Source organism: Orbicella faveolata, unplaced genomic scaffold (assembly GCF_042242905.1).
Source record: "Orbicella faveolata isolate gen_17 unplaced genomic scaffold, um_ofav_v1 contig_24, whole genome shotgun sequence".
In the NCBI taxonomy this organism is placed as follows: Eukaryota; Metazoa; Cnidaria; class Anthozoa; order Scleractinia; family Merulinidae; genus Orbicella; species Orbicella faveolata.
In genome coordinates this window covers 2,319,172-2,344,194 of record NW_028301552.1, presented here as the reverse complement: position 1 = coordinate 2,344,194, position 25,023 = coordinate 2,319,172, and the positions used below count along the sequence as shown (strand labels likewise).

General features: G+C 39.2%; 1 protein-coding gene and 1 long non-coding RNA gene across 2 annotated transcripts; one reads left to right on the top strand and one right to left on the bottom strand.

Moving 5' to 3' along the window:
* Positions 1-12,686: 12,686 nt before the first annotated feature.
* Positions 12,687-19,771, top strand: LOC149109962 (uncharacterized). Its single transcript, XM_089292072.1, has 3 exons — positions 12,687-13,054; positions 15,807-16,494; positions 16,879-19,771. The coding sequence occupies exons 2-3, from the start codon at positions 15,816-15,818 to the stop codon at positions 18,672-18,674; spliced, it is 2,475 nt and encodes an 824-aa protein (XP_089148198.1). The 5' UTR covers positions 12,687-13,054; positions 15,807-15,815; the 3' UTR covers positions 18,675-19,771.
* Positions 19,772-23,741: 3,970 nt separating this feature from the next.
* Positions 23,742-24,995, bottom strand: LOC149109961 (uncharacterized). The gene is made up of 2 exons (XR_016207700.1): positions 24,903-24,995; positions 23,742-24,352 (listed from the first exon to the last, which is right to left on the bottom strand). It is a non-coding gene; the product is annotated as an uncharacterized LOC149109961 (long non-coding RNA).
* Between the last annotated feature and the right edge of the window lie 28 nt (positions 24,996-25,023).

Sequence of the window (25,023 nt, the reverse complement as noted above, 5' to 3'; positions counted from 1 at the left end):
CGTTGCGTCAAACGGCAAACGGCAAAAAGTTTCATTTTTGCCATCTGTCTTCAGCTGTCTGTACAGTAGAGTGAACATATTTGTCTTCGCGGGGAACAGTAGCAGACATTTTTCTTTTTTGTGTGTGATTTCGTTAAAGATTACAAAAAAAGAATAAAAAATGAGAGGTAATCTTTGCCATTAGCCGAGTGCCGTAAACGTCATGCCTAAACTCTATTGGCAAAAAAAATACAATGTATTAGATTTAAAGAAACACGTGGTCAAAGACCGGACCACGTGCACGAGTATTAAAAAATATATTTGCAAAATTGAAATGCCATTTAAAAGTATTGACCACATTAACTTATGTGAAATTACATTGAGTTGAAAAAAAGTTGATCAGTAGGAAAAACAAATGATAATAACAGACTGCTTCAATATCCAGAATATAAAATTAGTTGACAAGTAAGATGGTATCTGGTATGTCTGTAGAAAAAAAACACAATTTGTATAACATCTTGTTGATAGAGCGGTTTTCAATTGAGTGTCGAAAGTAATCAGGCAATTACTTTGGTTTTGGTTTTACTACAGTTGGAAATTGGCTGAGTAGTCTAATTGGTAAGTAATTGGTTTGGTTTTTGTTTTGCGACACTCAGTTGAAAAGCGCTCTATCCATAAATAACTCGGCAAACACTGCGCGGGTTCAAAGCTGATCAACTCAGAAATGTAGTAGCGATGAGTTTTTGATGAATGAAAGTTCAGAAGTGTGCACAAAAACAAATCGCACTCTTTGAAGGGAGGTTAATTTTAATTAAATCAGCGGTTTGCCCTATTCGTATCGCCAACCAAAACTGCGGAAAACTACTCGAGAACAATATGGCCGTTCGCGGGATGTACGACCCCCGATAAAGAGGATAAATAGACCCTTGGTAACTTCAACTCCTTTATGAAGTCACACATCATCCGGGACTTACAGTTAATCTAGCTGTGAGGTGGTAAAGCTATTTAAGCTCACTGCAAATTTAATATTAACCTTCCATGTAAGCAACAAATGAAGCTTATAAAAGGCATGCCGTATAAATAGCTTACATACCGTGGAAAACGAACTCCCTTGGGGTATTGGCCACACTTATTTTGTGTTTGACATCGTCCCTGCAATAAGATTGTTGGTGAATGTTTTACCAAAGAAAGTTTTCAAACCATTATTGAAATCAAGAGGGTCCAGCTTTGTTTTGTAAGAAAATTTCAAGCATTCCATCATTCATTTTGACTATACATAGCATTTGTTCAAACGTCGCATATGAAGCAAACGGTAATTACTCCGTGCCAGCCATAATTAGAGAAAGAAAAAACATCGTAGAACATTTTAGCTCTTTTACTCCCTCGAAGCTTACTCTATCTGTCTAACATTTTGTAATACGGTCCTAGTTTCTCGAAGGCTGTATAATTCTATCTGACCCACCGGATAAATCACCACCAGTAAATAAGAATCACATTATCGGCTGAGGAGTGATTTGTCCAGTGGATAGTTTGTACACCTTTCAAACAACCCGGACCAGGAGAATAGTTTCCAATCTCGTCTCGTCTCCTAGTAAGCTACCTTAGTCTCTGCATAGCAACCTCTTGCATGGCAGGTTGCGCCGATTGCCATTTGATGATTCCTTTATGCAATGAGGACTCAACTCTTAATGTATGATGGTATATATAAGCGGAAAATTTTTGAAATCGATTCGAGGGAGCTTTCACTTCTACGCACTAGACCACTGCAACTTCATAAATAATAGTGTGGACTCCTGCCTACTTATTGAAAATAAATAAATAGCCTCCAATTAGCGCAAAAAATATGCTCGAATATTTGTCCGCGGACATTATCTGTTCCGAGAAGCGAACATTTTTCCGAGAGCGTAGCTCGAGGAAAACTGCCACGTGGATATTCTCCAGTTTTAGCTGGGGAACATTCAGTCACGTGACGTGTTAGACCAATCGCATGCAAGAGGAAATATTTGGTGGGTTATTACAAACAATATCTTATTTATGTTCACCTCATAAACGGGCGGCAGAGAGTGATAACTGCCTTGAGAAAAAATTCAGGCCTATAGACGACGCAGTGCTCTAGCTTCTCGGCAAAGCTGAAAAAGCAAAACGGTAATAAATGGTAAACCTTGAAAATTTAAGGTGAATCCCCTAGGAAAAATGTTTGTAAAACTTGGCAAGGGTCAACGAACTCGTTTTTAAGTTATAAGCTCTTGAAGCTAAATTCAAGGGTCTTTTAACCGGTTGCACTGTTGCTATGGTTACCTATTAACCATGAAGATTACCATTACTGGTTTCCCAATGGCTGGGCATTTATATGATACCAATATTGCAGCATCACTTGATAAAAAGCAGAAGCTTCTTCCGTCCAAGTATAGCTGATGGAAAAGCAGAGGAAACTGCTGCAAGCGTCCTTAGTACAGAATGCAATGACCCTTACAACACTCGGCATGCGGCGTCCAGCTTGAGTGCACTAACCATCAGACAAGGCACCCTTCTGCCGCTATGAATAATCTGACAAAATCTCTTTAACATTGACTAAAACCATAAAATTTCTTGTTTTGTTTTACCAAATTCATTGATGTGGAGTCAATTCTTTGTTTATTAAAGTCAATCGAATAAGCGAAATAAAAGGGAAGAGTTGATTTTCTTGAGCTTGAAATTCAATGGTAGCTAGAGGAGTGGACATTCGTTTCGTTTTGTCGCTCGTTTATGTACTAGTACGTACATGTAAGACGGTCCACTACTACATCCGAATATAGTCGAAAACACGCAAAGAAAGAACTTGGCCAATAACTCAGCCATCTTGAATATACCTGCAGCAACATGAGGCCAGTAACTAAGATGATTTTACATCTTTTTAAACTTATATTATAACCGCAAATCTCGCTAACTCACCTGTTTTTGAGAAGCTGATAAAATTTCTTCGCCAATTTGAGGCATTTTAGCGCCGCGCCGTTACCGCCGTCACCTCCGTGAAGTACCAGGAGGAACTTGGGAGTCGTAAGGTGGTTTTCGATGAAAAGCTTCATTTTTCTATAAAACATAAAAGGTCGAATCAGCTCTAAGACCTCTAACCTTCTTTCGAAAGAGCATAGAATGTACACTGACGGAAGAAAATATTGGACGCTTTCTGATTCGATGAAAAATTCCGGTTTGAATTTTCGGGAATTTCCATTGACGAATGGATCGGGAACATACAATATTTTCCGGAATTTCAGTCCAGGAAAGAGAATCCTTGCGAGGTAACCGAAATTTTCCAAAAACACATTCTTACCATGAATTCTCGTTCCATTTGACTTTCGTCCTGAACTTTCGGTTGAATGGCTCGCTTTTTTCGAAAATTCAACAATTTTTGGATTTATTGTAAGTTTCTCAGGAAAATTCCAAACCTCGTTTCGAAATTTTCGAAAGTTTTGGTTAATCTATTCCGACTTTGTACAGCACAAATATATGTCTGTAAATAAATTGAACTGAAATTGAAGAGACCTTTCTGATTTACATCAAACTGTTAAGCTCAGCCTTGCACTCTGATACCACGCACCTTACTCATATGACACACAGAGACATAGTTTCAATACCGTGATTTAGGAGCACAAATCGATTTTCGTTACAGTGAATTTCTGTTCCGTGGATCCCCTATTCTTACTCATTTTGCGAACTCTATCTCAGTTACAAACTACCTCCAGGTAAATCTTCATGTTTCTGACGCTTCAATTCCGACTTCTCGATCAGTTGTGTGATGGGAGAAATTTTGACCACCCGCGCAAATTCACGATCACTGAAATTTCTAGGAACACAACGCTTTGTGTCGAAAAAAACTTAAACGGGTTAAATACATCTCCACAAAGAAGTTTTGCATTCCCATAAACGCTTTTAAATTGTAAAAGAACGAGACTAAAGTATCACTGAGAGCTTTCAAATATTCGGTTTGTGTACTTACGGGCAGAGTTTTTTGACAGATTTCTTGACCTTTGTCTTAGGAATTCTTGAGGTGTTCACCACAAAGACTTCATTTCCATTGATGTCCAGATGTTCTAAATACATTCAACAAAACAGAACATGAAAGCAAACATCAGAGACTTAATTAGCCTTTGGCATTTCGCGTGGTCAGGCTAACCAATGAACGTGTTAGGCGTTCGGTTTGCCAGAAAACAGTCTTTGTACCTTTCTTATATATGAGCTCGAGGTTTCTATCGCGTGATGTTTGACGAGGGTGCAGCGCGACTCAACTACCACGCAGAGAAATCGAGACCGGATAATCAAATTGTTTAAATAAAAAACTACTAGAACTTCCAAATTTTACCTAAATCCACGGCAGTTGAATAAAATAAAAAATTAGCCCCAATCGAAAGGCCGGCTATAAAAGGGTCCCTTCGGCTGACTAGTCTCAAAGAACCATATAAAGATATTCTAGATAGTCAAAACTTTTATAATGTAACTGCAATTATGACAGGCTCAATGTTTGGTCATTTATTTTAATGTAAAATTACGCCTCAAGGGTTCTTCGTCCTGTGGCCAAAGTTTAGGATCAGGTTAGCTTGCAACTCAATCCTACCAGAAAAAGGTAAAGCTATTGCGAGTTACTGTGACATGGATACTGTATTGCCTGTTTGGTGTTTCCATTTCTATTCCTTTTTTACCGTGCTACAGAAAATACAGCCAGTCGGAATATAGGAAAGCCATTGTTTTCTAGTTTTCTAAGGCGTCTTTGTATACAGAGGAAGCACAAGTGGATCGTGGGATGTACCACAGTATTCAACAAGAAAGTAAGAATTCAGTGATATTATAGCTCATAACTTACCAGTCTTGGTGATCAACTGAGGATCCACATCGTCCGTGTTATCCTCGAACGCCACCCTGCAGGAATTGATCTCTGAAAGAAAAGTGCAAGAAATGATTGAAGGTTAACTGGCAACACTGTCGGTCTATATGAAACATATGACTGAGTGACTGATTCACTGACTGACTGACTGACTGACCGACCTGCCGACCGACCGACCGACCGACCGACTGACTGACTGACTGAATGAATGAATGACTGACTAGCTGGCTGGCTGGCTGGCTGACTGACCGACCGACTGACTGACTGACTACCTAGCTGTCTGGCTGGCCGACTGACTGGCTAACTGACTGACTGGCTGACTGACTGACTGACTGACTGGCTGCTGACTGACTGCCTAGCTGACTGACGTACTGACTGACTGACTGACTGATCACAGTACGTACCGTGGTCTCAGTAAGCGCTTGTACGTATAAAAGTACTTACCATATTTGGTAGCTGGTTTCACCACAGAAGATCTTTTTCCTCTCCTAAACCAGGAGGACTTTCGTTTGGTTTCTTTTCCTGCAGGGGGTTTCTGAGTGGGATCCTCAGTTGAAGATGGTGTTTCACTCTCATGTTCGTTTGCTTCAGATTTTACCTTGTCCTTGGCACTGGCGTCCACGTCTTTTCCACCCGCGACAGATTGTTCCTGGTGATCGTTATCCGGAACTGGATCCGGTATGGAAGTGAAAACGCTATGAGTTGTCAATTTCGCCATGCTGCTATCAATGCCAGTTTCCTCAGCTCCACTTTCCTCATGAGAAGTGGGATCCTTAGTGCAAGAACAAAGAGTCTATGAGGCTCACATTCTTTTGATTTCTTTCTTTTGTAGAATCAACTCAAGTCAACCAACTGCCTCGTGAACTTACATCAATAACTTCCCCCAAATGTTTTTAAACAAAATGCTACGACGCCACGACTTAAACCGGACCACTTAGAAAAAAATTAACCTCCAATCTCCTTCGTAAAGGCAAGTAAGCCCGTGGTATATTTTGTGCATCCGCTTTATAAAAGTCCGGGTACGTCAGTGGCCTCGTTTACGTTCTGTTACGTCAGGTCTAGGCGCTACGTCATGTGCTCGATGTAGCGTTGTATTTGTTGCGTTCATTAAAGCCTCAGCTTAAGAGACTTGAACACATCAGCACTATCGACTCATCTGTGTTATATGCACTCTTTAGATTCAGTCCTTGATTGTGATTTATCATAATTATGAATTTCATTCGAAGACTTTAGAAACCTTCGGCGACAACTAAATCGAAACCATTGAAAAGCGTACCAAAGATAGAATCAGAAATAACCAATCAACAGATAGCAAGGTTTCCTGAGAAGTCAGCAACACATCACACCTTTGTTGGGTTTCCAATTTTGTCTTAGATCTATTGTTTGTATTCAATGTTATTGGTTTATTTAAAAAAAAAAAACGATCGTTGTCCTTTGTTTTGAGTTATTTTCTGATTGGTTAATTAATCAACACTTTTCCAAATGCGCCTGTTCTTGTAGTCGGACTGTGAAAGCTACTTTTTTCATAACGCACTTTTAATCTAATATAAGTTTTACTTTGATTCAATTTATAAGGATACCTTTACCTATATGAGAAATGGGGCTTTAGCTTTTTGTTTGTTTGTTTTAAACAATATGCAAGACAGCGGTTTCTAGGAATTGTTGAAAGTTAACTGTTGGTTATTCTCGTCCTTAACAAGAGCGAATAAAGTTTGTTTGTTGTTGTTGTTAACGCACGAACCGCTAATATAACGCCAAGGTCATTTACCTGTTCGTGTACTGTAGCTGTTGAAGTGCTGCTAACACTAATGAAGATATTCGCCAGGCTGGCCTGCGCGTCTAAGATGACATTTTTGACATAAACATCTAATTCAAGTTCGTTGATCTCATCATTGTCCTGGAAACTCAGATTCTCGTTCATACTCTAAAAAAGAGATTATAAAATAAGCTTAGATGCTGTGTCTCTTATAAAAGTATTTGCGACAACTAAGGGTACGGTTTTGAACCGCTTTGGCCTGAAATAAAACACAGATTCTCAATTTGGTTATTTTAGACTAAATTGGGGTGTCGTTTTCCCTCTGGAATGGAATTGTTTACATAAAACTTCATTAAGTATATAGTGCACAAGCGTATTTATCATCTGTTAAGGCATGGCTTCTCCCTTGGTTAAGAACCCTCTCGAATTTTTTTTATTTTTGTTGTAGAAGCAATGCCATCCATTGTACAGCGATAACTAAAGTGAACAACAATGGCAACTAAGCGTCCTTAAATGGATTAAGGTATAATTACAGTGGCCATGTTAGTAAGTAATGAGGTCGTACTGTTATTCAACTGGGGTTTTTTGCTGACTTGAGCTCAAAATTAACTGTCGCTTATTCTCGTCCTTTAAATACAAAATTTCTCTTTGTCCATGAACAGCAACGTCATTATTGAACAAAATTATTTGTGTTTGGGAATGTAGGAAATTTCTATTTTACTAACAAGATATAAAGGACGCTCGCGCGAAAATTTTCCAGTCGATAGATTATTTTAAAAAATTTTTTACTGCAGTCAGATAATGAGTTACTTGTGTCAGAAATGCAAAAAAAAAAAAAAAAAATTGGGGGTCACCGACTTCGTTTCAGAGATAAATTAATTAAAGCGTGTGGAAAACTACCCTGATTTTGAAAAATTGGCGCGCGTAATTCAGCTGAGTCAATGCGTACGGAGACAAACGATCTTAGTCATTTTGTAGAAGTGCGTCTGTTGCGTAAATAATTCCAAATGTTGCCAACGTTTTCACAAAACTTAACCCTTCAAGAGGCATTTGAAACCGCCGCACAGATAAACGAAGAGCGAAAAATAACGAAATTCGATGTTGTATTTGGCAAAAAATTCAAATTTGTAATCGATAGATTTTCTTCATTTTTCTTTAAACGAAGAAAATCTGTAGAAAATGGTCCGTCAAAAGAAAAATATGGGTCACCAAACGTCCAAGATAGTTAAATCCAGGCAAAGCTATAGCAATGGCCATCTGCCCGATGACTGTTCATTTTATTACTTAGCGCGCGCATTGATGCATGACGCGGCGTGTGAATTTGCGTGCGCAGTAAGGATGCGTAGAAACAATTTGGGCGAACGTCCTCAAGAGACAAATTACGTCACGTGACCTGTTTAGCTCATTATCTCTTAAATCCTTGCCAACCATCATCCGACCAGAATCATTAAAGGGACAGCCATATAAATACCATAACGTTTCGGTATATATTCATTATCTGCCATCTCAGCGCTCCATTTTCAATTTTCTTTTTTAGTCCAATCAAACGGAGAGCTAGCAGGTCATGTGAAGCCAAATACATGATAAATTAAAACTAATCCTTGTCAGCTGAGGTCGTGCATTAGAGACATGTTTCTTTTCTTGTTTAAAAGTATCGATTTTTGGGCCAGGGTCTGAAATAGGATGTCGAAAATCAGGTCTCCATCCCCGATTTAATAATGCTACTGGGGAAAGTCCAACATTTTCCCTGAGATAGGGAATGGATTCCCCGGGACCTAGACAATTTATTTTCCTTGAATGACTTGAATTTTCGGTATAGGTAGTAAGCACACGTGTCATTCCACTACAAAACAATACCTGGCTATTTTGCCTCATGTTTCTCCCATGCGCTTGAGACTAACAACTTCCACAAAATCTATTGCGAAAAGTTAAAGACTTTAAGATTTCTAACGTTACAATATCCGTTCTATATTCCGCCCTCGCTTTACGTTCGTTGCTATAGCCAAACCAAAATGGTGTAAATAAGTCGTCCATTATTTCCGGTAGAGGCGAAGTGTTCAGTAACCTTGTTTTAGAAAATTTGTTTCACTGCAGCTGAAAGTTTTCCATTCAGAGATATTTTCAGTTCATCGTTCGTGAGTTTTCAGTCCCTCAGTTATTATTATTATTATTATTATTATTATTATTATTATTATTATTATTCAGCGAGTGTAAAAGCTTTTACCGCTGTAGAATCAGGTAGTTGAAGCTTTAAGCCGTGTGTTGCAACCATTTATGAATTAATGGAAGAGTTTACTCCCTGGCTCGCGTGCAAGTACAGACTTTGTTTTAATGGTTCAATTTTAGGCGCGTGCGTAAAAGCGTCAACCTAGAGAAAGTCGAACTGTAGAGCAAAGTCTGCCGTTTCGACAGTCATTTCTGAACGATTTTCTGCACTATAAACGTCGAGGTTTTTTGTTCTGGGATCCATTACAACAGTCTTCATTTCATCCGATACGACAATAAAATCCTTCGGACAAGTATAATAGCTCAGCAACTCGGCCGGTGTTGAGGAACTTTTGTAAAAAGTAAACAAATAAACCTCTTGAGCCAGTGTGAAGAAATCAACGTGAACTTACCCGAAAAGCTTCTGAACTTTTGCGCAGAAAAAGACAAATAATCAAACCTGGTGCCCGGGATCTCTCTTCTGACTGAGCGCGCGAAAAAAAATCGGCCTGATCTCAGCTTACCACTTCGGAAATTTTGTTCGTTCGAACTATGTTACATACATGTATGTACGGTATCACGAATGTTAATTGTCGCCAGGCTCGATTTCGTTTGCTACTGGCAATGTACAACCCTGAAGTGAACAGTTTTACCCTGTCAGAATCTAGTAATTTCAACTGTTTATCCCAGGTATTTTTAGAAGTATTTCTGCATCAAAGTAACATCACTGCGCACGCTACTGTCATAGCGACTTACAAGTATCCAACTCGAAATTTACTTGCAGATTAAAAATATAAATCTTAAGTTCAATTTCTTCTTACAACTTAAAAATGCGCTGAGGCAGACAACTTAAAAAAGAAAACGTCGACAGAATCCACATGTTTGCGAAAATTGCAGATTTTAGGTTTTCCAACGTTACAATACACGTTTTATTTTCGTTCCCAGCTTTACGCCCTCCCTAAAGCAGATTAAATTTTAAACAAAACTGTTTTCGCTTTCTCGCGTGCGGAAAATTAGGTTGACCTTTCTCTCAAATTTCGAAGTGACCGTCAGTGTTTCTACACTATCATGGCCATGCCTTCGGAAACTGTTTTTTTTTACTCTTAAATTTTATCCTTGTAATTCTCCATCCTTCGGCTAAATTCTTTTAACTGGAACGATGCTTAACTCCGTCACTTTTTGCTCTGACTGATTCCCAAATCAAATGCTGTCAAGCAGTTTCGCAATCAGGCGCGGGTTGTGCAAAAATATTAATTTGAGGAGCCCATGGCTATGAGCGCTTGTTTATTTAATTTTTCTTCAGCTAGCGCGATCCATTCGACTCGAGATGGAAAATATCGGGAAACACCTACCTCTATGTCTTCTATAGCTGGTTTTTATTCTTCAGTTCTTCTCTTCTATGCTCTGTCGACTGCCAACGATTTGCACACACGAATTAAAATTACGTCACAGTGACGTAACAGAAGACTAATGATGTTGACGAAATTTGTCAAATGGAATGGTCAGCGGCTCCTAGTATCACAAATAAGGCAAATAATTGACAGAGCTTTCAAAGATGAATTTCTCAGCAAGACTGATGGCCTGTTGCATGCATGAGGTTGAGCTGTCCATTCAAATACGAAATGCTTCGAGATCATTCAGTTGGACAATTTCCTTGTCCGGCAATCCGTGATTATCAACTTCCATCATCGAGTTCGCGCTCAAAATCGAAGCTAACTCCGTCAAAACGTTCCAAAATCACTGTTTTTTCATGACGTGTGCGGGTTAATTTTTTTTCGTTGCGATATTAATAGGAGTTGTGCCATCTTAGCAACTCCCGCTATCTTGATAGCACGAGTTAGAAGTGACATTCACGACTCTCTTGGCCATCGATAAGCTAGTCATATTAATCCCAACGCATGCAGTTCAACCTCTGATTTCGAGCGCAATTGCTTCGTGTAACATTTTGCACTAGAGATGCGAGGAAGACACTTAAAACAGGCTAGAATAATATAAGTTTGTTTTTTTCAAGCTGAAGCAAACCCACAATAGCAAAACAAAACTCAGATCGTAGGAGATAGATGCTGTTTATTCAGTAATGCTTTCCCGTTTTTAATTTACTAATTGATTTATTCTCTCGCCACAATTTCCATGTCTTGTTTCTTCTTGTCTTCATGGTGTTGCGTTATTTTCAACACTCGGTTTGTCTTCTTTCAGGAGCGACAGGAGAACTTACGGAATGTACATTAGCTCAAAAATTATTGATAATATTTCCAGTATTCTTATGCTATCCCTGAGGCAGATAAATTATAAAACAACGCGTCCTATTTCGTACCCGCGCGCTAGGAAAAAGGTTTACTTCTCTCTCGAGTCTTAAGTTTCGCTCGGTGGTTCCGTGTAACTTAACTCATGTCTTCAGAAATCTCAGTTTACACTTATTTTTTCCTTGTACTAATCCTTCTTTCTGCAAAATCCTTTTTTAATGGAAAGATGCTCAACTTTATTAGTTTTTGCCCAAATAATTCCCAAAGCAAAGTCTCTTCTGACAAAGCGGTTTCCCAATCCGGCGCGCGTTGTACAAATTCATTAGTTTTAGGAGCCCATGACCATGAGAACCTGTTAATTTTAAGTTTAGATTTTCTTCAACTAAAGCTAGCGATCCATTCGACTCTCGATGAAAAACGTTGGGAAACACTTACCTCCATGTCTTCTATGTATAGCCTTTGTTTATTCTTCAGTTCTCTCCTAACTATGTTCTGTCGACTGCCAACGATTTGCACACACGAATAAATAAAATTTACATCACCGTGACGTAACAGGCGAGCTAATGATGCTGAAGAATTTCGTCAAATGGAATGGTCAGCAGCTATTAGTATCACAAATAATTGACAGAGCTTTTAAAGATGAAATGTCTTACCGGTAACCAAACTGGTGGCCCTGTGGGTGCATGTGCAAGGGCTGGCAATTCAAATACGAATGCTTATAGGTTTAATAACCTGGAATGCATTCAGTTGGACAGTTTTGCAATCCGACAATATTTACTTCCATTATCAAGTTCGTAACTTACTCCGTCAAAACGTTCCAAAATCCCTGTTTTTACATGACGCGTATACCGCGGGTGAACCATCGTTATGCCGGTTTCTTCATAAGCTAGTGGCCTTTTACACAAGAGATGAGAAAATTAACGACACTTTTTTAACAAATAAGCTAGGAAAATCTAAGCTTGTTTTCAAACTAAAACAAAGCAAAACTCAGATCGCGGGCGATAGATGTTGTTTATTCAATAATGTTTGAAATTCTTTATCCTTTCCCGTTTTACGTTTTGCTATTTGATCTAGACTCATGTCTTGTCTTCAGTCATGGTGTTGGAGCGACAGGAGAAGTTACGAAATGTACATTGGCTCAAAAATTGATGTAATTTTTCCGGTATTCTTACGCTATCTCTAAAGTGAATGAATTATAAATAAAAAAAACATATATATTTCGTATCCGCGCGCTAGGAAAAGAGGTTTACCTCTCTCTTGAGTTTCAAACTTTCGGTTGGTGTTTTCACGTAATCATAGCTCATGTCTTCAGAAACCTCCGTTTACGTTAAATTTTTTCCTTGTAACCTTCCTCCCTTTTGCGAAATCCTTTTGCTTCCCGGGAGGGGGTAGTCTACAAAGTTTTATACGCGTAGGCTCCGCCCCAAGGTCCACCCCCTTATCCTTTTGTATACCATTTTGATAAAAAAAAAGACTACCCCTTTCGTAGACCTTTTTATTGAAAAACGTATTTCAATAGCTGCCGACGCCTGCGCTGTCTTGTTGCTACGAGTTTTTACAGGAGACCGTACTCCGTCTAGAAGATTTTTTGAAACTTTCTTCTCTGTGACAGATGATCTAGAATGAAATGGTCAGCGGATACTGTGTGCCGTGCTTTACTCGGCGCTCGTCACGCATTCGGTATATTTAGCAGCCATTGCGACATGTGATCAGGCGGTCTTATCTACGCCATTCGTTTATCCCTCTCCCTTCAAGCTACCGTTAAAAAAAGTCAGAGTACATCGTTTAGGGGCGCGGCACCGTTTCCTTCCGTCTATGGGGGGAGGGGGAGCGGAGGAAATGCCAGTGTCCCGGGATTTCTGGGAATGAGTCGGATTCTGTCGGCCAGCAAACTTCCTGTTTGGGTGTTACTACGATTGGAGATTCTTCTCGAAATCATAGGTTCGTTTCTCACTGTCTTACGCAAATAGTGGTTCATATACAATGGCATCATTTCCTGGCTGATCCGCAAAGGTAAGGAACTGCTTGCTGTGCGTTGAGGTAAATAGTGGGGGTGGGGGAAGACTCTAAACAGTGCATGCTTGCAATGTTTATCTTCTCTAGTCTCTCACTCTCTCTTGGTTGTTGCTCAGAATTGATCTCATCACGGGGATGTAAGAGAAATAAACCTTAACAATACTCGACTACCGAAAAAGAGAATATCGAAGACGATAAAGCGATTTAAATGACTCCTCAGAACCGTTCTTTCGCTCAATCGATCTTTCGCGTTTGGATCGAGTCAGTGACAAGTCCCCGGTATAGTCAAACGAACGTTCGGAAATTCAATCGAACCCAATCTAAATCAATCCACGGATTGAGTTCGGCAATCGAACCAATTCAAATCGAACACCAAACTATGTGTGAGTTCGATTTCCGAACCAATCGAACTCAATGGAACAAATCGAACCGAACCGAACTAAATCCATTAGATTGTGTGCGATTGGGTTTGGTAGCCGAACTCAATCGAACACAATCCAATAGATTGCATGCAATTGCTTGGTAAGTAAATTCGCTTGAACATGTCATGTGGTCTTGAAAACAGAAATATTGGCAAACTTGAAATGCATGGTTCAAAAATATTGTTCAAATTGTCATGATTGTTCAACTGTCTTTGTTGATAACTAGAACTGCCAACTTCAAATGGACGAGAATGCAGTAGAATTGTGGAGACAGCTATTTTTCTCCCAGCCAATTAAGCCTGCTACATTCTTAGGCTGTGTCAAAACCAGTTACATTTCTACATTGTAACATAATTCTTTGTGAACCATTTAATTATTAAAAGGCCTCTTTTAAGCCACCTTCTGTTGTGAGAGTGGGGGTCGTGGTGGTTAGGTAAGTGGGCTCGCTCATCTCCAAATCAAGTGGGCCGGGTTTGAGTCCTGGCTGGGGACATCATGTTCTGTTCTTGGACAAGATGCTTTACTCGCGGGCCCCATTTGTATGGTCTTGGGTATGTCACTGACAACCATCCCTCCGAGGCAACTTTATCGAACGTTTAAATATGAAAATGTAGTCCCTGTAGGCCAGGTTAAAGTTGACCCTGGATAAGGATCGCACAGGTGGGTCTCTGGCACAGTTCACAAGCAGGAAAAATAGCAAATCAGGGATCACAGAAATCAATTTTTCATTTTCCCCAATAATGGAAATAAGCAGGGAAGGTACCTCGTTTAATAACCTGCTCTTACGCTAGAAAGAGTGTTTGAAGAAAGCAAACTCATGAAATGCTAATAAAGGCTTATGCGATGGCGCATGCAAATCGCACACCTAAATCAGTTTCGATAGACGACTTTAACCATTCGGAGGACTCATGTCTCAAAATCACAAAGAATAGAGTGGTAAAATCACGAATATCAGCTAGTAATTCAGCTTCTTCTGGGTCATGTAAAACCTTGAGGTCTACATGTAGGATCGCGAAGAATTCACATTTCTGACGGAAAATGAAATCTGCTAATCACGCATCACGAGAATACCCCCGTACGACCCTGCTGCGTGATTATTCATAACCCTTATTGAATAATCAAATATGCAAATACCCCTTTTTTTTCAGTTTCCCTCAGTCATTTGTTTAAGATTTTCCTGAGTTAATTTTCACTTCTTTGATACAAATTTCTGCTTTAGAATTGTCGTACACATACATATTGTGTAGTTCCCTAGTTCAGACCAATTTTAAATTGTTATAAACATAATTTTGTGAAGTGCTTTTGTTGATGGTGTTATTGATAATATGAAGAAAAACTAGCTTCTAAAAAGCATACTCAATTGAAGACTAGAGTGAAAAAACCATACCCTATTTATGACCAAAATAGCCAAAGTCAGTAACCTATTTATGGCCAAAACAGCTGAAAAACCATACCCTTTGGGGTTGCACATACCTATATAGCGTGAATAAGGGAGTACCCCCCAGGCATTAGACTTATGTGTAGTGCAATGAAAAGCATGAATTTGCTAAAATAACAGGGCACTTAATAATTATTATTATACTGTTAGACTCTTATTTTGCTTGAAGTACTTTTTAACAGAAATTAGTAAAGAAATTTAAGGGCTGAAATTTTTAAATAAAATATAATGGTAAAATTTGTTAGAAACATGTAAAAAAGAAACCCTAGGGTCTCACGTATTGTAAATTTGCCATAGCTTAAGGGAACACATTTTTGTACTCTTTCGACTCTTTTCAAAGTGAATTTAATAGGGGAACAACATTTCCCCTCAGAGCCTTCCAGTAGAGATACATGTTCTCTTGATCCTTTGAAAATTTCGCATTTTCTCCCTAGTTTGCAATGACTAAATGCCATTGTTCCCTTAAAATTTTTGTACCAAGGTTCCTGCTAAATAATAGAGATACATGTATCCCTTGGTCCCTCAAATTAATCCCAAAAATTTCGCTTGTTCCCTTGAAATAACTTATCATCTTGCCATGTTATCCCAGATCCTTGGGAGGTCCTCTCCCCATATAGCGTCTGCAATTAATGAGACTTATGACTGAGGGATAATCGGGTAAAGAGAGTAGAGGACTGGACAGGAGTGAGAATGATTTACTCATATCATTATGCTCCAAATAACATTAATAATAATAATAATAATAATAATAATAGTAATAATAATAATAATCAATCTTTATTTGTACTCACTCTTGCTTAAGACAAAATTTAATTTCAATGAAAATATTTAAAGTAAAAATTAGAGTACTAGCTCCCTGGAATAACATTATTTTTTTTTATGAAATTAGGAATTTGTCATGGCTAGCGCTTTACCAACTGCTCTTTCCACCAAGGAGACAACAAACTATGCAAGGTTGTGTCGTCTACTGGTTGACATTGCAACCCAGGCCCTCAGGGATAAATTTGATGCCATCCATTCACCAGCAAACCTACATGCAGTTTTGGCAGGAAATATAACCACCTTGCAAACTCTCAGAGCAAAGAAAATTATCAATCCAATACAATGGGGAACACTTTTTCCTCCCATCCCTGGGAAAGTCTCATCACGTGACTTTGACACAACTCTGCTGGTAGTTCTGTTAAGAAACCTTTGCAGTTTAATTCCTCCAGTGACTGGCTGGGATGCATTACCTGCTGCAACAGATCTAAGCTGTGAAGCTGACATTGCTCGTGTTAAGTATTTCAGAAACACTGTGTACGGTCATGCTGTGACTGCTTCTGTTGATGATGCAACATTCAATGACTACTGGCGTGACATCCAGGACACTTTGGTCAGACTGGGAGGTGTTACATACAAAGCTGCTATTGACACTCTTAGAAATGAGTGCATGGACCCTGAGGTTCAAGGCCACTACATGGCTCTCCTCAACCAATGGAAAAAGGATGAAGATAATGTTAAAGACCTACTGAATGAAATGATGAAAAAGATAGATGCTTTGACTGCATCAAAAGAACTGGTCACCCATTCTGACCAAGGTAAGACTTTGTGGAAGTTGATTGTGAAAAAATTCTACTGGGAAATCCTAGAGATCAAGGGGAAACAACTGGCTACTCATTAGTTTTGGTACCAAAAATTGCAGCATATATCAAACAGTTAACAGTGGCATTGCAATTAGGACCACAAAACAGTGACTTGCTGGCTTCAATTTGTATTACCAGTACATTACTATTTTCCATCAAATATTGGCCTTTTTTCTAATGTAGTGAATTACCAAAACCTGCAAGAGAAATATCATATTATTAATAATTAAATATGATAGGAGATCAATCAGAAAATGCAAGAAACCATTAATTTTATACATTTGAAATCACTTCACTCAATTTTATAAGTTTAGATTTGTTTCCTCTTGCTTTATTAAGGTGAGTGCCCAAAACCTGAGATGATGCTAAGACTTGACATGTGCAAAGAAAACTACCATGAGAATGAAACACTGGAATATTACTGTCAACAATGCAAAGTTTGCATTTGCCACAAGTGTGGACAGACAGGCCATGATCATCACGAGAAAGTTGACATACGGCATGCAGCTGATGAACGAAAAGTCTCAATGGTGAACGTTCTGGATGAATGCAAGGCAGAAGTTCTTGTTGTCAAAAGCAAAATAAATGAACAAGTCAAATTGAGGAATAAAAGCAGAGAAAAAATTGCAACCACTAAGAATAAGGTCACTGAAACTGTGGAATTGTTTATTCAAGATTTAAGGAATCATGAAGCCACCATCAAGGCAGAATTAACTGAAATTAATCACGCACAAGAAAAAGAATATCAAGCAAAACTGGAAGAATTCCACTCATTTGTTACTGAATTAGAAAGATCTGTTGATTCTGGTGAGGATGTCTTTCAAAGGGATATCAGTCTTGAGATTCTACAAGAAGAAAGTGTTGTCTTTGGAGGCCTTAGAGAGCTTTTAAATCGAAGTCAGACAATCCAACTCTACAAGCCAGAGCATGTAAATTATGTTGTCAACAGAGAAAATGTAAGTGCTTCAGGGCACTTGCTTTCACTGGGGCAAGTTGTTGCAAGTGAGACTGACTATTCTCGATCAGTAGCTGAAGGAAAAGGTTTGAAAGAAGCGGAATGTGGTGCTGAAGCTCACTTCACAGTCACTACGCGAGATTCAGAGGGAAATAAGTTTTATCACGAAGATGATGAAGTGACTGTCACTGTCAGCTCTCCATCAGGAGAAGAGAAAGTGGATGTCAGAAATGGCCAAGATGGTGATTACACAGTGAATTACAAGCCAAGGAGAGTTGGTCAACACAACATTGAAGTCAAGGTTAATGGATTGCCACTGACTGACAGTCCCTGGATTGTCAATGTGACGCCACATCCTTACAAAGTGATGAGGTCAAAGGGATCACATGCACAAACACAAGGAGCATTCATCATACCATGGAGCATTGCTGAGAATGAAAGAACAGGGACCATTGCTGTGGCAGGTTATGAAAATAAGTGCATTCAGTTATTTGATAAGGACTTAAGATACCAAAGAACATTATGTACTGTGGCTGGATCTAATTCTGGCAGTGCGACAATAGGTCATCCCATGTTTGTGGCGTTTTTAAAGAATGATGGTATAATATTCAGTCATGAAGAGTCTGCACATTTAGAGAAAATGTCTGTTATTACCGATCAGGGTCATTTTATTGAACACTTCAGTGAGCACCTGATTATTCCACTTGGTGTGTTTGTTAAACCAGACGGTGATGGTGATGTGATTGTGTGTGATGGAGGTGACCAAAAAGTCAAGGTCCTCTCACCTGATGGGTTAGGATTACTGCAGTCCATCCGAGCCCCGAATCGTACTGAGTCCCCAGAGTTTGCTTGTTATCATCATGACATGTTCTTTGTGTCATATCTATGGGCTCATAGCATCAAGGTTTTCAGTAAGGAGGGTGTGTTTCTTCATGATATTGGCGGTCAAGGGTCCAGTGAAGTACAGCTGACTCATCCTGTGGGACTTGCTGTTGACACTTTTGATAACTTGATTGTATGTGACACGGGCAACGAAAACCTAAAAGTGTTCACACTGGATGGAAAATTTCTTACCTTGATTGAAGAGGGCATCAAGAAACCATCGTTTGTGATTGCCAGTAAGAGTGGTGATCTACTGGTTACTGACCATTTTAGACATTCTGTTCATGTTTTGCAATAAGCATTTCATACTGTCTGGAAAGATGCAAATTCAGTTTAATGATGCTTTAATTAATAGCACAGAAAAATAAGCCTGCCAGAATAGCCTTTGAAGATCGTAACAAAAAGAAGTTTTATATATAAACAATAGCCTCTGACATTATCTGTTTTGAGAAGCAAACAGTTTTCTGAGAGCATGCATTCAAAAGCGTGTTTTATTGTTTTTCACCACATTACCTCCAGTCAACATTTTTGTTAGAGATTGTGAAAAACATTTTCTTTGAAGAAATTTGTGATGGAGTTCTCTGTGAAGCAGCAGAAAGTTTTGAAGACTAGGCATGTACCGGTAGCCCTTCATTGGTATGAAATTGTGTCAGTTTGTCGATCTGTGTGCTTTGTTGTTTCTACTCGTGGCATGTAAATCTATACCATAAAGCGAATGAAGAAGCGTAAGCCATGTATTACACTGTGATAAAACACTCGCAAGAAATGTGTAAAACACCTGTCTGCAGCTCGTGTTTTCCACATTTCTCTCGTGTTCTCAAATGCCCGTCGTGTTTTATCACAGTGTAATACATGGCTTAGGCTTCTTTATTTGTTAAATAAGTAAATGTGTGTTGAAAGTTGCAAAATTATGCAAGTAAGTTTTTTTTATAGTCAACAGATGGACAAAAAATAACCTCAAGGTTCTTAATCAGACTTTTAACGTGATTTATATATCTCGGCAAACTTTGAAGACTTGTGATGGCACTGATAATTTTTCTATCTGTGCACCTTTGCCTGATGTATTAACAAGAGAAACACTTTTGTCTTATTTGTGCAATCAGTCTATGTACGTATTACAGACCTGTAATTACAGATGATTTCTCTTTTCCTGTATACGATATAAGGAGGCAGTGTGACCAAGTGGTTAGAGGACTAGACTTAAAATCCAGAGGTCGCAGGTTCAAGTCCCATTGTGATAACTAGCTGGTGTTGTGGTGTTGTTATCAGTGGTCCCAAATTCAACCCATTGGCCATGCTAGTAAATAGCCAGCTGGTTTGCCTCCTGCCAGTTGGGATGTTAATTATGCAGTTTAATCATGTAATGTTTATAAAAAAAAAAAAATTATTTCAATATTTCTTGAGGAGGAGTGGTTAAGATATATTAGTAATTTGTTTATTATTATTGTGGGCCAAATTGTTAGATAATTGTCTAATGTCAAACTATCCTTGAGAATTATTAAATTGACGTCAGTTTTTTATTGGTCTGTCCTCTTATTGATGATAAATTGCATCATAACATTGTCAAAGTGGCTATGGAACCACGAGCGGCAGGCAAGTGCGTCTGCGGTAAACTTTGACAATGTTATGATGAAATTTATTAATTATCATCAATAAGAGGACAGACGCATTAAAAACTGACGTCAATTTGTTTTTTACAATAACAAGACCCCAAAATGGTCAAATGCCAGGACTAAATGGGGGGAAAAGACACCGTAAACTTGCCGTAAACAAAGATAAGTGAATTTTATTCAAAATGACACGAACATTGTCGATAGCTTTTCTCGCTTTTTCATTGGCTACTTAAAAAAGTCCATAAAATCTCATTGGTTTAAAAGTTGACAGTTTGACAGCTGAGAGTTGAACTTGAAAGCTTACATAAATTAAAATTTTATCCGTCTGTACTCTTATTGATGATAAAAATGAGCCAATCAGCGTGCGAGAAATTAGACAGTTATTGTAAAAAGTGTTTTTCCCCTAGTTACCTGTGACATCAAGGTGATCCCAAAAATATCACTAATGACTGGGAAACATTGAAGGATAATGGTATTGATCGAGTAAAAGTTCAATTACTGTGAACTACCTCCTAGGAAAGACCGGAAACCCAGGCAACATACGGGTTCGACATACGGGTGTCCATATATAATACGGGTAAAAATCGATTATTCCCACTCTCTCAAGACGGCGGGGGCTCATTTCCCGAGAATCGGCTGGAAATTGCGCCTATCCTAGCCTCACCCAGTGTACCCTGCAGATTTTTTTATTCTCCAGCCACCAACCCCCCCTCGCCCCTTCTCCCCATCTGTGTTACTTTTTCAACCAAAAGACGGTGATAAGTCAGGGAGTAAGCAAGTGAAACCGAGAAATAACGACCTTTCAACAACAGATCACAAAAGCCTGGGCAAAGAGAGCCCTTCGATCCTCTTCTCTTGTCAGCAACCTACGCTAAAAATGCCTTTTTTCCAGTATGTTCACTAGAATTATTCTCCCAGCGATAATAAAACACTCTTTGCTCAGCAGAGAAGGAGGTTGACACTGGCACAAACAAGGCATCTAACCAAGAACATTTGTTTTTTCTTGCCTGAAGCGAATACTGAAGGTTAAATAGGGAAGACTGTGTCAACAATTATACTTACAAACGACGATCGACCGAATACTTTGAAACTTTAGAGGGGTAAATTTCCGGGGGTTCCGAGGGGTACTCCCAAAAAACTGGGTGGGGTGTGAGACCCGCTTTCCAAAACCCTTACACTGTTTAAGACCAAAATCTGTGATTTTCCCTACCCTGTTTATGACCTGACAAAAAATCTGATACCCTATTTATGACCAAAGGCTGAAAAATCATACCCTTTGGGGCCGCACATACCTGTATAAGCTTAAATAGCCCATATAAAGGAGTACCCCTACCCCGGAGTAAACCCAATGAAAGCTTCTTTCAAGTTCCGAGCTGACGTTACTAGTATTACACGAATGCCTGAGCGTGAGCCAGTTAGAGGTCCGGGTGCATGTGCTCCCCTAAAACTCCTTGATTTTAAGGCCGGGGGTTAACATGAAGGCCATATTTTTGCTGGGTATTATGGTTTGAATGCAAATATCTCGTTCACGTTTCAAGCAGTGAAAAATCTCTCTGCTCATTTCACATAGCTACGTTTTGGGCTGTTTTGTAAATTTTTTGGTGATTTTTGGGTATATTTGGGGATAAATAGTTTTTCTCAAAGGATTAGTAAAATTTATGGAAATAGGAAATTTTGCAGGTTTGATGTTGTTTTAAAATTAGAATTTGAAGTTAGAAATTGGTAGATGTACACAAAACAGTTGCCCACCAACCAGGGGTGCCCTTTTGGGGGCAATCAACTGTCTAGTGGTGTTCCAAACCCCTTTTTATCCTTTTAATCCCTCTTAAAACTTCCTAAAATTTCACTTAAATTGACGTTTACCCCCGCCTCAAGGGTGCAACCTCGTTCCCAGGGTCTCTCATCTTACCACCCCCTTGGGGCCAGGAGGCGGTAAGATGAGAGACCCTGGGAACGAGGTTGATAAGGGTGGTGCTAAATAATTACAACTTCCAGCGCTGAACAAAATTAATCCCTATTAAGCGTCCAGCACAACAAAACCCTTTAATTTGGCCCATTCAATAATCCATGGAAAATTCTCCTTACATTTTCCGGCTTCGGTTTTGTGCTGAATTTAAAACACCGATATTATCTATATCCAGATTCGTTTCTCAGGGCTTTGCTGTAATGACGTTTTATTAATCTGGTGCAGAGTTTAGTATTAAAATTATTTGCTGGAGTTTCTCGGGAACTTCGGCAGTTTTTTCAAGTTCTTTTCTTTCTTCTTCTGACCTGAGTGAGATTAGCTCACAGAATCAGCGCGTGCAGAATTAATTGTTTTTCTTTTTATTAGAATTTGCAAAACAATCTTCCAAGCGCTCCCAAGATTTTTTTTTTGTACAAATGATAAGTTCATTTTGCCAACGCTTTGACTTATTACAAATCCTCGTCCTCAGGGCGTACTCAACACTGTTTTAATAAGAGCAGTTCAATCAGTTCAATAGCTCGACATTGTTATTACTGTTTCCTTGTTAACCCCAATTACGTTGCCTATTTGTACGCAGTGTTTTTTTTTTCTTTGTGGCCTCGATTGAAAAAAAAAAAATCCTGCGAGACGCGCGTATTCTAATTTCGTCTTTTTTTCGACGTGCGCGAAACCAGTATGGATTTACAGATTAATTTAACGAAATATCATTGCGTAAAATTTATCTCCTTTACACCCATACTACTTTTATTTTGTGTCGGCCGACACACAAGACGACGCAGTTCATGGTGAATTTGATCACCCGCGAAAATCGCGGGCGAATTTCGTCGCTAGGTTCAGCTGCTGCGGAGACACGAAGCGACAGTTTCGCAAGTCAACAGCTAATTTGATCGGCGATTTTTCACTTGTCAAGGTGTGTGATCTGAAATATTTGATCACGGGTCGCGCCGATCAGATTCGCTGGCGAAAATCGAATTGAAGTTAGAGTGGCGATCACACTTGGCGAGTTTTTGCAAATCGCCTAGTGAGCCTGGCCGTGCGGTGTTTCTTGCGCAGCGCACATTTTTGGCCCTGGCCCTCCAAAATCGGGACGAGGGAAAAAAATTCTTGTTAGCTACACTGGCTAACTTTGAAGGTTATACTGCTAAATTAATGATGGTAAATCTTACCTCCATCCTTCGGTTGAATCCTGACAGACAGAATGCAAGCTATCCTCTATGTGAGTGATGTCTACTCTGTGTTGCAACGTAACAATACCGTAACTAGCTTTTAACAAGCTAATCATACGTTCTAATTAATGCTTTCCAAGAAGGTAACAATTTGGTCGGATCTCTCAGTATTTTTGAACATCGCAGAAAAGAGGTTGCAGTAATCATTAAAATTATTTAACATTGATTTCGACATCCTTATATTAGAAATGTCCAGATTTAGTAAGGTACGGACCATTATTTTTTTTTTGAGGAGGTGGGGGTGGAACGTTGGGCAATTACCAAAAAATGTTCCTGCACATTAAAAACCGCTGAAAAAAAAAATCGTGCTGGGGGAGCCATGCGGAAAATAATTTGAGCAATTCATGGACAAACTTAAGGTGAGAAAAAATTTTATGCCCCAGAAAACTGCCCAACCCCCACCTCTCAAAAAACAATTAAAAGTCCAGGATACGCGGATCGAGGCGCTTTTCCGTGCGGATGCACACTGCGCGCAACCGCGCATGATAGTGTCCCGAACTCAAAATATAGCTACTAGGAACGCAATGCGGATAGGAAGAGAAATGATCACAAAAAGAAGCTTGGTTATCATCCATCTTTTTATAGTCGTGTGATACCCATCTCATTCTGGTGATACCCGTTTGCTATCTAAATTGCTAAAAACCAATAACGTTACCATATTATTCACACCTATTTAATCTGTCGGCCAGAAACTATTGTTCCCATTAGATCATTTATCACAGAAGGTCCATAGCAGTAATTTTCTTTCAGGCTGATGTAGATAAAAATCTTATTCACTATGCACAGGTGGACCTATTGACGTCAATGGATCAGTATATTTACGTCGTTTTATCCAAAGTGGCACCTCCCTGTGCACAGATAATTCGATAGAAGCAGTCATCGATCATCACTCATGGGCGCTGGCCACCGGTACCAATAAAAATTGTCTCCAGGAAATCTTCACTGAGCGACGGCATATTTTAGGGACGTTTGAGAAATCATGATTTCTTATCGTTGTACTCGGACTTGTAGCGTGGCCACGTATGTTCCCTATACCTTTATACTTACGAACTTCTTTCCTGATCGTTAAATAAATATGTTATAGTAAGGTGCTGCTGGCTTTCCGTGAATGTCCTTGAGCTTTGAAGTCTTCGTTTCTTCAGCTTTGTTTTGAAATTGCGGGCGGCCGATACTGCTTAAAAATATTTTTAAAAAATTAAAAAAGAAATAAAAGCTGTGCATATTGGTAGGTTCAAATGAAAGACGGTATCATTATATAAGGGCTCGAGAATTGGAATTAAATTTCCATTCTCGAGCCGGGACAGAACGATATAATCTTTCAGTAGAACACCCAGAGCATTTCTGTTTTCCATTTTCATTCCTCCACTAGAACGAAAACTAACAAAACTTAGACCTGCCAAAGTCGCGAAATTTTATAACACTCGACATAATGATAAATGCCCATTCGAACTGGTGAATTTTGTTTAAATATGTCAGAAACCCTCACTGAAGTGAGACAAGTGACAGAGGATCACATTTCTTTGTATGTTGTGTTTGCTCATGTCAGTGTTAATTTTTTTGAAAAGTAAACACGAGGGTTTCTAACCTAACAGAAAATACTCGGATGTGCCTTGTACCTTGAAGTAGATTTTGCGGAGTGTTGGCACTATTATTATTGGAATATCACATTTTTCTGCGGTTTTTGAGCGAAACGTGATACAAAAGGATGAAGTATGACGTACCGTGAAACCGCTTTGGCGCCATTTTTTCTCGCGGTTAACCTTCCAACGTGCATGACCGCGAAGAGGGATACCATTTACGTACGTAACTTCGACACCCATTGAAATCCGACCTACTGATGTT